The 15131-nt window shown below is 36.2% G+C and overlaps 1 protein-coding gene across 4 annotated transcripts in view; it reads left to right on the top strand.

Moving 5' to 3' along the window:
* TNKS (tankyrase) overlaps positions 1-15131 on the top strand; it is a 161379-nt gene that overhangs the window by 91866 nt on the left and 54382 nt on the right. For all 4 annotated transcript variants that reach the window (XR_008710073.1, XM_055567203.1, XM_055567202.1 and 1 more), the window contains exons 6-8: positions 9693-9787; positions 11243-11309; positions 11608-11794. Coding sequence is in view for 3 of the 4 variants with exons in the window: in XM_055567203.1 (XP_055423178.1) it covers positions 9693-9787; positions 11243-11309; positions 11608-11794 (349 nt within the window). In the remaining variant the exon portion in view is untranslated. The remainder of the gene's footprint in view (positions 1-9692; positions 9788-11242; positions 11310-11607; positions 11795-15131) is intronic.

Raw genomic sequence — 15131 nt, 5'->3', positions numbered from 1 at the left:
ACTTCCTCAATTAATTTAGAATTATAAAAGGAAATTTTTTAAAGTATTAAGAATCTAAATAATATTCTTTTTTAAGAGAAGACTATTTTCAATGACTAATAAAATGTCCTTCTCTGCTAAAAATGGCATCAAGAGTAAAATTTAAAAACACTATAAATACCATTCATGATTATTTGAAATACATACTTGGGTAATCAAGTTAGTAAATTTGGAAATCAACTAAATATTAAATACTTTATATGTTGATTTTTTTCCTTTTGTAAAGATGTTTTTATTTTTCAATAATAACATGATAATCCCCTACTCTGAATACCATAAAAATGCCCATTAAAGTTATCTCCTAGATTCTGAGAGGGCCCAATACCCTTAGAATTGAGTAAGGGCAAGGAATCAATTCTTTTGTTAAGAAGTCCTACATTTTTAGGGAACCCTCCTACACCGTTGGTGGCTATGTAAATCGGTGCTGCCACTGTGGAGAGTAGAGCTTGGAAATCTTGGGCAGGGAATACCCACTTGGGCAAGGAATAGAGCTGGAAATCTCCGCACCTGGCTGCCTCTAACTGCTGAATTCATATGTGCAAACTCAGAAATGACAGGACTTGGTCGCTGAAGGAACTCTGAGGTGATACTATGTCTCCCGAGTCCTGGAGCTCTGGAGACACTAAAATCAGCTAAAGGAATTTCTCATTCTCACAGTTTATATTTAAAATGACTCCCCAAGGGTCTAAGGTGAAATTATTTCCCCATAAATAATCTTTAAATGAAACTCGGTGGACTCGTTTCCTTGTACTTACAGAATAAGGCATCTATCTGTCTGTTGAACTTTAGTTAGAATCTTTGATGTTTAGACTTGAAAACCTTAGATTGTAAATATTAATTATAAAAAGGAATTCAGGTGAGATTCGAATAGTCCAAAAACTTTTCTTTTGAAAAGTATAAAACATCAGGCTACTGTCAGACCACACAACCTGATTTCCATAAAGTCTGCCAGCTGTTTCTCATTAAACAATGCAAAATTAACATTGCACCCCCTGAAACTGCTAAGCATTCTTTTTTCTTTCCCATACAAATCCTATGAGAGGATGCTAGAAACTCATTTTCATGCATACAGTTCAGTTCTTCTGCTGGTTCTGTGGCTGGTAAAGAGAAACACAAATTTCTGGCTGTTGAAGAATCCCCTTGGAGTTTCCACAATGATAATGTTAAGTTAAAATTTAATTAAGTTGGCATTCAGAGCTTTGCCCTCACAAAGATTACCCCATGGATTACCTGCTCTTTCTTGTCTGTTTATTTCCTTTCCCCTGTCCTTCTCTTCCCCATACATAACACTTAAAGATAGTCCTTTATAGTCTTACCTTAAAAAATAAACTTTTACTCTTAAGGCAATTGAAGTATAGAAGTTTTATGTTATTAGTTATTTCATAAATTCTACAAATTTTCAAGTGCCTTAGGTTCCTTCCTAAAGATAACTACATATGTTACTTTGGAAAGGCATTCTCTTTGAGGCTGTAAAATATCAATCATTATTCTACCTCGTTGAACTTTATTTGGAAGAGGACTTAAATGGCAGCTAGTCCAGCCTCCCAGTACAGTGTTGGAAGCTTCCCTCCAATAACTCTGATAGGTTTTCATCTCACTCTACTTGATCTGGCTCAACAGATCATCTCTGGATTTAGCACCAAACTTAGAATTTCGCACTTCAAGGAGAGATATTGACTAGTCAGAAGAAGCACTTGAATCAACTGGAGGGATTTAGTTCAGGAAGAGACCAAATGACCATCCATTAGAGATACATAGAAAAATCCAGCACTAGGAAAGAAGCAGATAAATTATCTTCTTTAATTTCAGTATTCTTTATTCTTCCATGTCCTCTGATGCTTATTCTGAATCACTTCCTTTGTTAAGAAGTCCTACATTTTAGGGAACCCTCCTACACTGTTGGTGGCAGTGTAAATAGGTGCAGCCACTGTGGAGAACAGTATGGAGGTTTCTTAAAAAAAATAAAGTTACCAAGTGATCCAGTAATCTCTCTCCTGGGCATGTATCCAGAAAAAGATGAAAACTCTTAAGTCAAAAAGATATATACACCCCAGTGTTCACAGCAGCACTGTTTACAATAGCCAGAACATGAAAGCAACCTAAGTGTCTATCAACAGATGAATGCATAAAGAAGACATGATGTACATATACAATGGACTGTTACTCAGCCATAAAAAAAAATGAAATGATGCCATTTGCAGCAACTCACATGGACCTAGAGATTATCTTTTACTTCCTAAGTAAAGGAAGACAAAGACAAATATCATATGATATCTAAAATGAACTTATTTACAAAACAGAAATAGTCTAACAGATATAGAAAACAAACTCTTGGTTACCAAAGGGGAAAAGGAAGGGGAGATATAAATTAGGAATTTGGGATTAATAGATACACACTTCTATGTATAAAGTAGATGAACAGCAAGAACCTACTGTGTATCACAGGGAACTGTATTCAATATCTTATAATAACCTATAATGGAAAAGTATATATATATATATATGAATCACTTTGCCATATGCCTGAAAATAACACAACACTACTTCAATTTTTTTAAAAAAAGAAGTCCTACATTTCTGGGGCACTCATCCAATAGTATGGCACACTCTCAATATTGATAGGGTTTGATTTGAATGCTGAGTTGAGTCAGAACTACCAAAGCGATCCCTGCCCACCAACAGCAGTTTCCCCTCTCTCTCAGCCATACTCATCCATTTCTGAACATCCTCTGCAGAATCTGAGTGTCAGAACCCAGCCAAAGGAAAGGAAGGAAGGTAGAGTGAGAGTTCTGAAGTCAGACTTCCCTGCATTTGATCTGACTCTGCTATTAACTTGCCATATTAATCCCCATGTTTCTTAGTTTCCTTATCTGTTGTGTGGAGATAATAATGGTCTCTAGCTCTGGTAGTGGTTATGTAAAGTAAGCAAATTAATACATATAATGCACTTTAGTACATAGAAAGTACCCAGTAGATTTTAGCTATTATTTTAACAAAATACTTTGTATTTCAAAGTGTTTTTGTATCTTCTATTTCATTTTCACCAGAAAATAATACAGTAAAGAAGCCAGTACTATTATTACTCTCTTATTTCAGAGATTGAGACTTATAAACATTAATATGTTAAATGCTCCTAGGTTGTAGGAATAGTATGTCTTACTAATGAAAAGTAACAGTCTTGATGTAGTCCACTGTGATGGGACTGTAGCTATTATTAGGTGCATGAGCTCTAGGCGCTATGCTTTAGAGAACTGCTGACCAAGTGTCCCAGCACCAGAGCAAAAGACTCATAATGGGAAAGAAAACATTATTAGAAGATCTAATAATGTGTGGTCTGTAGAAAAAAGAAAAGTTAAAGGAGATACTGGGGAAAGAAGTGAATTAAGGTATCTTTTTAAAGTCTTATTTCTACTTTGGTTCATCAATTTTCATTCTGCAGATAGTTTTTCTCTTTTAAATTATTTTTATAATAGCTCAAGAGTTGAGAAGCTACAAGGAAACTTGTTATTGTTATGGTACTATGTAAAATATCCATTCTAAAGACAGGTGTCAGTGATGAGATATAGTTATTTCCATGGACTCATGCCCGTATTGATTCTCTGGCTTTTAATTTGGTTTGATGCTGATTTAAGTTTCACTGTCTCAAAGAACTTCTTAGCTATACCTCACACTCTATGCCTAAAGGAAATTTAATAAGCTCTGATTATGCATTTATTATATCTTCCTGAGAGTTTTATATTAATGGCTGATACAGTATTTTATTTGTAGAAGGGGCACACTGATCTGTCTTAACCAATGGTAAGTTTGAATGAGATGTGTTTTGTTAAAATAGCCAGAGCAGAGATGGAGCATTTATAAATGTCCATTTATAAGGTGTTAGTCACTCAGTCATGTCCTACTCTTTGTGACCCCATGGACTGTAACCTGCCAGGCTCCTCTGTCCATGGGATTCTCCAGGCAAGAGTACTGGGGTGGGGTGCTGTTTCCTTCTGTTTATAAGATCCAACCAGTCCATTCTAAAGGAGATCAGTCCTGATGCTAAAGCTGAAACTCCAGTACTTTGGCCACCTCATGCGAAGAGTTGACTCATTGGAAAAGACTCTGATGCTGGGAGGGATTGGGGGCAGGAGAAGAAGGGAACGACAGAGGATGAGATGGCTAGATGACATCACCGACTTGATGGACATGAGTTTGAGTGAACTCTGGGAGATGGTGATGGACAGGGAGGCCTGGCGTGCTGTGATTCTTGGGGTCACAAAGAGTCGGACACGACTGAGCGACTGAACTGAACTGAACTGATAAGGTGATGGTTATTAAATAATTACAGCACAGGACTTCCCTGTTGGCTCAGACGGTAAAGTGCCTGTCTACAATGCGAGAGACCCGGGTTTGATCCCTGGGTCGGGAAGATCCCCTGGAGAAGGAAATGGCAATCCACTCCAGTACTATTGCATGGAAAATCCATGGACAGAGGAGCGTGGTAAGCTACAGTCCATGGGGTCGCAAAGAGTCGGACACGACTGAGCGACTTCACTTTCACTTTACACAGTGGAAATACTATACAAAGAATAAGATGGACCTATATGTGCTAGTATTTTTAAGAGAAAAAAAAAAAAGCCAATTCAGAAGAATATTGTGTGATCTATGTGTGACAAGTGAAAGTGTTAGTCCCTCAGTTGTGTACAACTTTGTGACCCTGTGGACTTAGCATGCCAGGCTCCTCTGTCCATGGAATTCTCCAGGCAAGAGTACTAGAGTGGGTTGCCATACCCTTCCCCAGAGGATATTCCCAATTCAGGGATCAAACCCAGGTCTCCTGCTTTGCAGGCAGATTCGTTCCCATCTGAGCATTTCCCACCAGGGAAGCCTTGTGTGACAAAAGCAACAGCACAGAGAACTCAGAGGAAGACAAACGTGCCTTCATGTAACACAGAAAAACATCTCAGATGATGCAACTGTAAGCAGTGCCTGTCTTTAGGAAAGGAGTTTGTTGGGTAAAGAATGGCAACCCACTCCAGTATTCTTGCCTGGAGAATCCCAGGGATGGAGGAGCCTAGCGGGCTGCCATCTACGGGGTCACACAGAGTCAGACACAACTGAAGTGACTTAGCAGCAGCAGCAGTAAGTCTTACCTCATTGCAAATGCATGTGTGCCCTTGGCGCACACACTCAGACACACACGCCATTTTCTGACTTGAGACAGGTCCAGAATCCAAGAGGCATTCAGCTTGAAGTCTGCCTAGAGTTGGATTATCAACCATCCAAGTTTGCCTGGGGTGAATGGATTTCCTGAGACTAGGAATGGCCTGAGCAAACCAAGATGAATTGATTACCTAGCCAGAAAAATCCCAGAGGATTTCATCTAGGTCAAAATGAAAATCTTAATGAAAACCGAAATACACTATACATCATGAAGTTAGGCAACTCTCTGTTGACTTACATCATGGCTTCGCAGTTGTGGTTTTGTTTTTTCTTAGGGAATGCTTCATACATCACACAGGCCTGTGTTGAAACGTGGTATAAATCTTTTACACAAATTCAAAGTCATATTCACCAAGCTGGATTATATGTATCCCCTCTTCTCTTTCACTAATGTAAATCAAAAGCAAACTATAACTTTCATTTCATTACTAGCATGAAGCACTGTGTTAAGCCTTCAAACATAAAATACACTCCTCATTCTCAACAAGCTCACAGTGGATTAGAGGAGACAGACACATAAATATCAATGTTTAACTGTGTTATTTTGTGACAAGTGTTAAAAGTATAAGATAGTGGCACACAGTTTTAGAACCAGTCTTCAGCAGTCTTTTAAGTGAATACTTTTTGTTGCCATTAACAGAGATAGGAAATTCTGCAACTAGAAAAGAAGTGTGGGTACCTAGGTGTCCTGGATACCAAGGAGAAAAACATTTCAATAAGGAATAAATGATCACCTGTGTCGGATGATACAAATAGGTGAAGTAAGATGACGGCTGAGAAATGACCATTAGGAAATAACTTCTAAGTGTGCAAGATGCTCAATAAGGTGATAATAAGTAATAACCACCATTTGTTGAGCTTTTTCTGTGTGATACTGTATTAGGTGCTTATTTATATAGTTAACTTTAATCCACAAGATAGTCTTACATGGTAGGAATTATAATTCTCATTTTGTAGATATTAGAAGCCAACTCAGACATTAAGAAACTAGTCCAAAGCCACATAGCTTGTAAATTTTGTAAAAGAGAAATGCAAACCCCAAACTTAAAAGTCTCTGCTCATCATTTCTTCATACTGTGCTGCCTTCACTTCTGTTATAAAGTTGTCCACAATTTTTTATATACTTTTAATTTAAAATGTTTTACATTTTTACAGTGTTGTGTTGTTTTCTGCCATACAACAATGCACGTCAGCCGTAATTATCATCCACAATTTTATAACAGAATGGTTGGTTGTTCCTGTTTTAGCTATGCATGTATAAAGTTTAGGATAAGTTAATGCATTATTGTGTGCTTCAAATCTGTATCATAAGAAGCAAAGATAAATATACATATATGTTTCTTTTTTCTCTTATGGCCTGATTCCAAGAAGAAAACTTTGAATTATGGGATTTAAGTAAGGATTCTTTTTTGAATAAACATTTTACAATATAAAAATAGTAGTAATAGCAAATCTCTTACAGCAGAATAGTATTAAGATAGGTTTTTTGATAGAGCTATTATGTTTGCAGTTGTTTCATATTTTATCACTCTACATGTTTGACTTTTAAAGTATTCACAACAAAAAAGTCTGTTTTAAAAGTAAATCAGATATGCAAACTGACAGATTGCTGTGCTGTCCTGTCCACGGCGATGCCGTAAATGTTTGATTCTTGTGTTTGTTGATTTACAGCCACCACAAAATTATCAAGCACCATGTGTGAGTAAATGGGTCTGCTTTTTTTTTTCCTCCCAAAACCAAAATTATACTCTGTTAATTATCCTAGCATTTAGAAAATTACTCTTACCATTGTTTTGCCATTTGGTAGTTGAGGAATAAAGTTGACACTATGTGGTAACCATTCACTAAATTTAGTCCTGTACCATGTGATTTTAATTGCTTTGCATCAGAAGATAGCATTTAGTATATAATGTTTAGTTGTAAATTTTTTTCTAGAGGAAAAACCCCTGGGCTCAGTAGTAGAAGCTTGTTCAAATCACCCTTTGTTCTCAGTTTGTACTTTTTCTTTTTGCTTTATACCATTTCCTCAGATTTACTGCATGCATTTCACAGACTTTTATGCGCCTTCCAATGATACTATTTAGTTTGCATAATTAGCATCGACAGTAGAATGACTGCTGGGAAAGTTTCATCCAGCGTGTTCAGCACTCACTGCCTACAAATTCATCTGCTCCTGTAGCTCATCTGTCTCTGCCTAGATGCTGCTATCATTTTGCTAACTGACACTGTTATTCTATCTCTCCTAGATTAGTCCTGCAGACTTCTATTCAGGTCTTGCTGCCATCAGATTTGCCCTCCCAGTCCAGTCTATTGAGTAACTAGAGTGATCTTTCCGAAACTCCGTTCTCAGCCCCTTTACCACCAGGGTATCATATAGGCACTTCAAACTCAATAAACCCGAACTTCGCATTCTTTCCCTTTGGGTTCCCTTCCCATCTCCCCTCTATCCCTCCCTCCCTTCTCTCCTTCTTAAAAGCAAGCTTCAAAAGCAGTCTTAACATCTGTATAAGGAGAGAATGGTGAGAGAGAAGGCAGAAAAATATTTGAAGAAATAATAGCTGAAAGTTTTTCAGATTTGGTGAATACTATACATAATAGATCTAAGAAACTCAGCCAGCCCCAGGCACTCACATATACCAACAAAAGAAGAAAAAGGCTGTACCAGGGTACATCACGAATCAAATTGCTTAATGTCTCTTAATGATAAAGAGAAATTATGAATGTATCCAGAGGAAAAACCACATGTACACAGGAATAAAGATAGAATGTAGGGGGATTTTTAGTCTCAAAGAGTGCAAGCCAGATGATAGTGAAATGACGTCTTTAAACTGTTAAAGGAAGGGAAATAAGTCCTGAAAATAACTTGATAGTCCTTGGAGGTATTTGCAATAACATTTGACATGTGTCTGAAGGCAGAAACTTGGACGGGCTTGTTGTTTGATGATTCAGACATTTTAATCATCTATTTTCATATGGCATTTTACATTTTAAAGGTGTTTAAATATGGGAGAAAACTTTGCACACTGTTTTGAAATAGCCAAGAGGAGTATTTATCTCCATTTTGCAGGTGAGAAAGCTAAGCTGGTAGTTAACATGACGTTTACAGTTCTATAAGACCCAGGACTGTGATCAGGTTTCCTGACTTCCTATTCAGGACCTTCTTCTATCTACCCTACCGCGTTATTAGCTATGTTTTGCTCAAGAATAATTCCTAAAGTTAGAGACTGTCAGAATAAATAAAATGTATGGGGTGCCTTGAAAGCAGTAATAAGTAATACAGTAGTTAGTAATTCTTTTGTATCTTGACAAAATATGTGAAGAAAATAAAATGAAAATCTTTTAAAATCCCAAGGCGTATGAGAAGCCATTGCAGTATTTAAACTTGAAGTGAATGAGTAGAGGTAGGGAAATTGCTATGATTGTGGAGAAACTTTTAATTAAAATAATGTTATTTCTGATTTTTTTTAAAGGTAAGAAGTTTGATTATTTTTCATTTTCATATTATATGTGAGCAGAGAACCTTTTGATAACGGGTCAAATTAAAATGTGACAAATTTGTTGAAGAGAAACTTTATTTTCCTCTTGTATTTATACTGCATATAAATTAAATACCATCTTGGCATATTTCATTGCATATCCTACTAAGGTAGGAAGTTAGTTTTGACACATTGCTAGCAGCAGTCTGGTGGGATGAATACAGTCCATTATCTTTTTTTTTTTTTCCCAGTAGAATTTCTTCAGATATTCTTTAGAGATGTTTTTCAGCTTTTCCTATTACGGAGGAATTCTGAAAGCTAGCTCTTTATAATAGAATTGGGATTTAAAAGTTAGAATTTGAATGATGGACAGGGCATAAGTAGGATAAAGAAGAATATTTCCAGTTATGGGGAGTATGAACTCTGACATCCCAGAACAGTTGGAATGGTCCTTGATGTAAAGAAACTAAGAAATAATGTAGAGTAGATAGAGTAGGGCATGCTAACTGAAGGCCTTGAAAAAACCCACTAGGAGAAATAGGTGAATGACATGAAGTTACGGGGCTTCCCTGGTGGCTCAGAGGTAGAGAGTCCTCCTGCCAATGCAGGAGATGCGGATTCAATCCTTGAGTCTGAAAGATCCCCTGGAGAAGAAAATGGCAACACACTCCAGTATTCTTGCCTGGGAAATCCCATGGACAGAGGAACCTGGCGGGCTACAGTCAAGGTTGCAAAAAAAATCAGACATGACTTAGTGACTATAAACAGCAACAACTGAAATTAGAATTTACTTCTGAGATGAGTGGATTGTCTCTTATCCAATTAAGAAAGATGAATTTGGGCACTTCACCTCAGTATTTTCTGTGTGTGTTAACACTCACTGCCTTTAAAGAAATACAGATTAAATGCCAAAATAAGAATTATTTACCTTTATTTTACCTGATTATTTTACCTTTGTTTCTTTTTCTTTTCTAGTCAACTCCTTTACATCTAGCAGCAGGCTACAACCGAGTTCGGATCGTTCAGCTTCTTCTCCAGCATGGTGCTGATGTGCATGCAAAAGACAAAGGGTACGTGTATCTGCTTATTTTCTTGAATGGTGTCACTCACGGGTCATTTATTACACTTGGTGTTCAACATCTGACACAGCAAAGTTTTTGAGCACTGGGCAAAGTCTTACATCCCATTGTTTTATGGCTTGTACAGCATTTTAAGAAGGTTCACAGTGATTTGACTTATTTTCATATTCCTACTAATTAAGGATTTGTCTCATAACAATTTTGTAAATTAGTTTAATTTTACTGTATTCTATTATTTGCAGTCAAAATTTCTCTCAATTGCAGTTACTATTTTTCAACTCTTAAGTTGTACTTCAGAAAGATAGATGAATCAAAAATTCTGATGACCCAGTAATATGACTATTCTATTTATCAGATATGAAAGGATCATCTTTTATTAATAAGCTAAAATCTTAAGTATACAGTATTTTAATGTTTTTCCTGATGAAATCTGGACCATCTAAACTGAGAAAACCTTAAAGATACTTATGAAGATTGATGTGAAAGAGAGGTGTCTGGGAACCAAAAAAAGCAGTATGTCATTTATTTTGTAAACAGGTGAATTTTGGAAAACTTTGTACCAATTTCCTAGCTAATCTCCAGGGACGTGGGAATTGGATCTGTTAGCCTATACATTGGGCTAACACTTCTCCTTATGCCACTTTAAGATCTAAAAGATAATTACCTGACTGCCCCTGTGATGTAGATTCCTATTACAGTCGTGATGGGTAGCGTAAAGGAAAGAAGCCCCAGAGAAGGCTGTCTTTCACTTTGCCCCTCTCCACATCAGGAAACAGAGACAAGAAGAAAGAGCTCAGTACTTGAGACAGTTCTCAGAAGGGGAGTCTATCATTTCAAATCTGCTCCTTTCGGTGCTCTGTTTCTCCCTTGCCTGCCCCGTTCTCTGTACCATATGTACGTGGTGTTCCCATAGTATAGGGGCACACGTGCCTGATGCTCTTGTACACCTCTGTAATCCTTGTGCATGTCTGAAAGCAAATGGGTGAACCGTAGGTGAGTCCTCAAGAGAAGTACACCCCAACAAGAGGGTCCTTGATTTGTGCAGAGTGACATTTGGGTATGCAAGCTATAATAATTTAGATATTGAATTCTTGTGTTGGAAATCACCATGAAAGTAAAATAATATGGTAGGAATATTTCAGTTCACTATCAGTTAACATTTATTTTCTGTAAATACTTAACATATAAAGCAGGCAGTTTGTAATCAGTACATGCACTTCTACCTTTACTTAAAAGCTTTTCTACTTGGTTCTTTAATGATTGACATAAAATAACATAAGTAACGAAAGGTTGGACATTAGTTATGCTTTGTATTCTCTTATTACTTTAAAATATTTTGAATATAATTGTATTGGAATTTGTTAGATTTTTGTTTCTTAGCATTTCTTGGATGAATGACTAAGTTGTTGGACATTACAGTGTTTTAGTTTGCTTTTTTCCATTTAGCGGACTTGTGCCTCTTCATAATGCGTGTTCATATGGACATTATGAAGTCACAGAACTGCTACTAAAGGTAAGAAGAATTAAAGATATTGAATATTGTTTGCCTTTAATTTGTTATGAGTTTACATGGGGATTTTTTACCAAGCTTTTTAAAAAGAGAACAAAATTGTTGTTGTTGTTTTTTTTTAATATTCACTGTTGCCTTGAAATGTTTAAAGTATTCAGCTTATTTTAAACTGTATTTTAAATGCTGAAATTAAAACAGTTGTTGACATTTCAGAGTTATAACTGAAATTTACAGTGAAATGAATGTTTTATTTGATTCCGTGAAATGACTCCTGACCATTAAATTTCTTTTCTCAATTCAGCATGGAGCGTGTGTTAACGCTATGGACCTGTGGCAGTTTACCCCACTTCACGAGGCCGCTTCCAAGAATCGCGTAGAGGTCTGCTCTTTGTTACTTAGCCATGGTGCTGATCCCACTTTAGTCAACTGCCACGGCAAAAGTGCAGTAGACATGGCTCCAACCCCTGAGCTCCGGGAAAGATTGACTTGTATGTATTTATATCCTAAAATCAACACTGCTTGTTGTAAATTAGAATATCTTCTTTTTGGTATTAGGGCTGATGTTTTGTCCAACTTAGATAATGGCCTTGTCTTCTTGTATGTAGACTAACTAGTTATTCTCTTTTCTGATTCTTTATGAATTCTGCAGGAATCTTATATATGTACACTATATTTATTTTGTGTTTATTCAAGCTTAATTCTAATTTATGTGTTCAGGCTCTTTTTTTTTTTTAAAGACTAGAGAGGATAAGTTCATCAGTAACCATTTATTGAACATTTAATATATGCCAGAAACTGGAAATGTAGATGTATACAAACCAGAAAAAAAAATCTCTAAGCTCACAGGGCTTATATTCTAATACTGTTCATAATAATAGATGCTATATAACATCATGGAATGCTCATTGTTGCCCAAACCCTGCAAGTTGCACAGTCATGTTTTTACTTGTGTTACAGCCCAAGCACAATCACTAGTCCAAATTTAAGTAAGATAATTTTTATGACTTGGTTGAAGTAATTTTCTCAGATACTGATACATCTTACTTATATTTACATATGCATGTTTTTTATAAACTTTTGTTTTAGAATAGTTTTAGATTTAGAAAACTTACCAATTAATACAGAAAGTTCTCATATGTCTCATACCCAGTTTCCCCCCATAAACAAATTAATATGGTACATTTGTCATAATAATGAACCAGTACCAATACATTATTAACTAAAGGCTGTAACTCTATTCAGATTTCCTTAGTTTTTACCTAAAGTTCTTTTTCTGCTCCAGGATCCCTTTCAGAACTGCTGTTGCTGTTCAGTCACTCAGTCGTATCTGACTCTTTGCGACCCCATGGACTGCAGCACAGCAGGCTTCCCTGTCCTTCACAGGGAAGTCCTTTTTCTGCTCCAGGATCCCATTCAGAATACTGTATTAAATTTAGTTGTCATATCAAATACTAAGATATATTTAATTCTACCTGTAGGCATTTCAGGTTTAAATTAAAGTAGGTGTCACATACCTAATTTTAAATTTGTCCCATAGTTGATACTGTCTTAAATCTAGGATGCTAAGAATCAGATAACTGGATTTAAACACCTGAGAAAACCTTTAAATGATCATTTAAGAAAAAGGCATAGTCAAAATGAAAACATCAATGAAGTTTAAACAGACTATAAATTTATGTTAAAACAGGAAGAATTCCTTGCGATTTTGATCTCGTTTAAATGGAAATTCAAACTTATTTTGGTGCCGGAACAGATGACGTCCACTACATTACAGGCCCGCACAAACCAGGTCGTCACTGGGCAGGTGTCTTGGCAATGAATCCTTGTGGAAGTGCATGTTTTCTCTCTCCCACTCATGTGACTCTTGTCATACGTTATCTTCCATTATATAGTTTATTTTTCTATGTGATGTTCTGTCTCCTCACTTTAGTTTTAAGTTCTTAGAAAGAGCTTTGGTTTTATTATTCTATCTTCTTAGCACCTGCACAGTGCCTTATTACCTAATAAAAATGTGTGGATGGTGTTCGTGTTTGGGCTTGTACCCCAACCTAGCACGGTACATTGTGCATGCTGTGTGCCCAGCAGGTTTATTGAATTGAATTTAACTTAACTCAAAGTATATTTATTTTTTAATATCTTTTTCTAATTTCTTTCTTTTAGTTTTATACCCCAGACTCGGCTTTATCCCCTGTCACCAATTGACTTTTTTTCCTTCCAGGCATTTTGTAAATACAAGTATTGTCATGGGTTTTTACATTGTCTTTCATTGGTCTCTCTGATTCCAGTGTAAACATTAAAATTTAACCAAGATTTCTATAGTTTTGTAAAGGAAAAAGTTCCCTGATTAGAGTATTTTGCAGTCTTTTCAGTATCTTCTTAAATAAGATTCTACTAATGAAGGAAAGCATTTAACAAAGTTGGAACTTTTCTAACCAGTTCTCATCCTCATGCTCACTGCTTTATGCTAGGCAATCACAGTAGCAGACTTCATTTCATATGTACTTTATGCTCGGCAATCACAGACTTCATTTTAAGAAAATTATACAGGAAACAGAAAACAACATTTTGATCACATCCATCATTACAGCATTTTCTCTATACATTTCTTCTCTTTCTTGTTGACTTTTTTATTTGTTGTTTTCATGAAGCCAGATGAACACAATAGTGTGGGTTCTGCACATAGTGGAGTTGAAAATCCTAAAAGTAGCTTTCATTCTTGTTTCAAAAGGCATTTATAAAGAGAAACTTCTAAGGCATTCTATAAATGTTAAGTTTTCAGGGTAATTAGGATTTCTGAAGTTTCAAAGTCCTGTACTTTGAGGAATTTGGCAGTGATAAAGTACCACTAAACACAGAGTTAAACAAAAATGTTTTCCCCCCAAACTTGCCATGACTTATTTTATACATATCAGCATTCGTGCAGCAATTATTTATTGGCTACCTACTGTATGCCAAACACTGTGGTCAGTGATGGGACCACTGTCACAGATAAAACAGTGCGGTAAGCCCTGTGACAGAAGGCTAAAGGCAAGTGCAGAGGCTTTTAGAAGAACGAATCCTAACAGGGAACATCCGAAAGGCTTATCCAGAGAATCTGAACTGAGACCCTGAGCAACGAGTAGTAGTTAATACGTGTGTGTGCATGTGTGTGTCTCTGTCTCTCTCTGTCTTATAAGGGAGAAAAGAAAGTGACAAGGGGCCCTCAAAGGAAAGAGAGAAAGGCAAAGAGAAAGAGTTCAATGCCAGGCAGATGCAAAGGCCTGAACATGAGCAGGACTGGAATTATGTAACATATTATGTCACATATCATTTATATCTTTTCAGAACAATTTTCAGCTTTTTGTTAACAAGTAGTCTTATCAAAATACACTCCAGTCTTTTAAAATAAAAAATAAGACTATTTGCTTTTAATAAATGAGAGTAGTGGATTCTTATTCATGTAGTTAATTTAGAACTCCCTTTTAAAAATCTTACTTGCTTGTATAGATAATAAATATATAACACTAACTGTTCTTTGAAAATTTTTCAGACTCTGGCACTTCCCCCATAAATCAGTCCTCCCCTCCTCTGTGTTAAGATATAATCATTGTTAATATTTTGGTGAATATTTCTCTAAATGTATTTTTTATATCATTAGTTGTATTTAGTTGTGCTGATGGTAAGGTAGTAGTAATCATACCAAAAAATGGGTCAACCTTCCCTTTCTCATTTGCTACATGAATTTTCATTTTAAAATATATACTTTCATGTCCAATATATAGAGAGCTATCGTTTTGTTTACGAGTTAGAAAGTATTCCAGTGTGTGAAAGTGAAGTCGCTCAGTT

The sequence above is a fragment of the Bubalus kerabau genome, chromosome 2 (assembly GCF_029407905.1).
Source record: "Bubalus kerabau isolate K-KA32 ecotype Philippines breed swamp buffalo chromosome 2, PCC_UOA_SB_1v2, whole genome shotgun sequence".
Taxonomy (NCBI): domain Eukaryota; kingdom Metazoa; phylum Chordata; class Mammalia; order Artiodactyla; family Bovidae; genus Bubalus; species Bubalus kerabau.
This window is presented reverse-complemented; position numbering and strand designations above follow the sequence as displayed.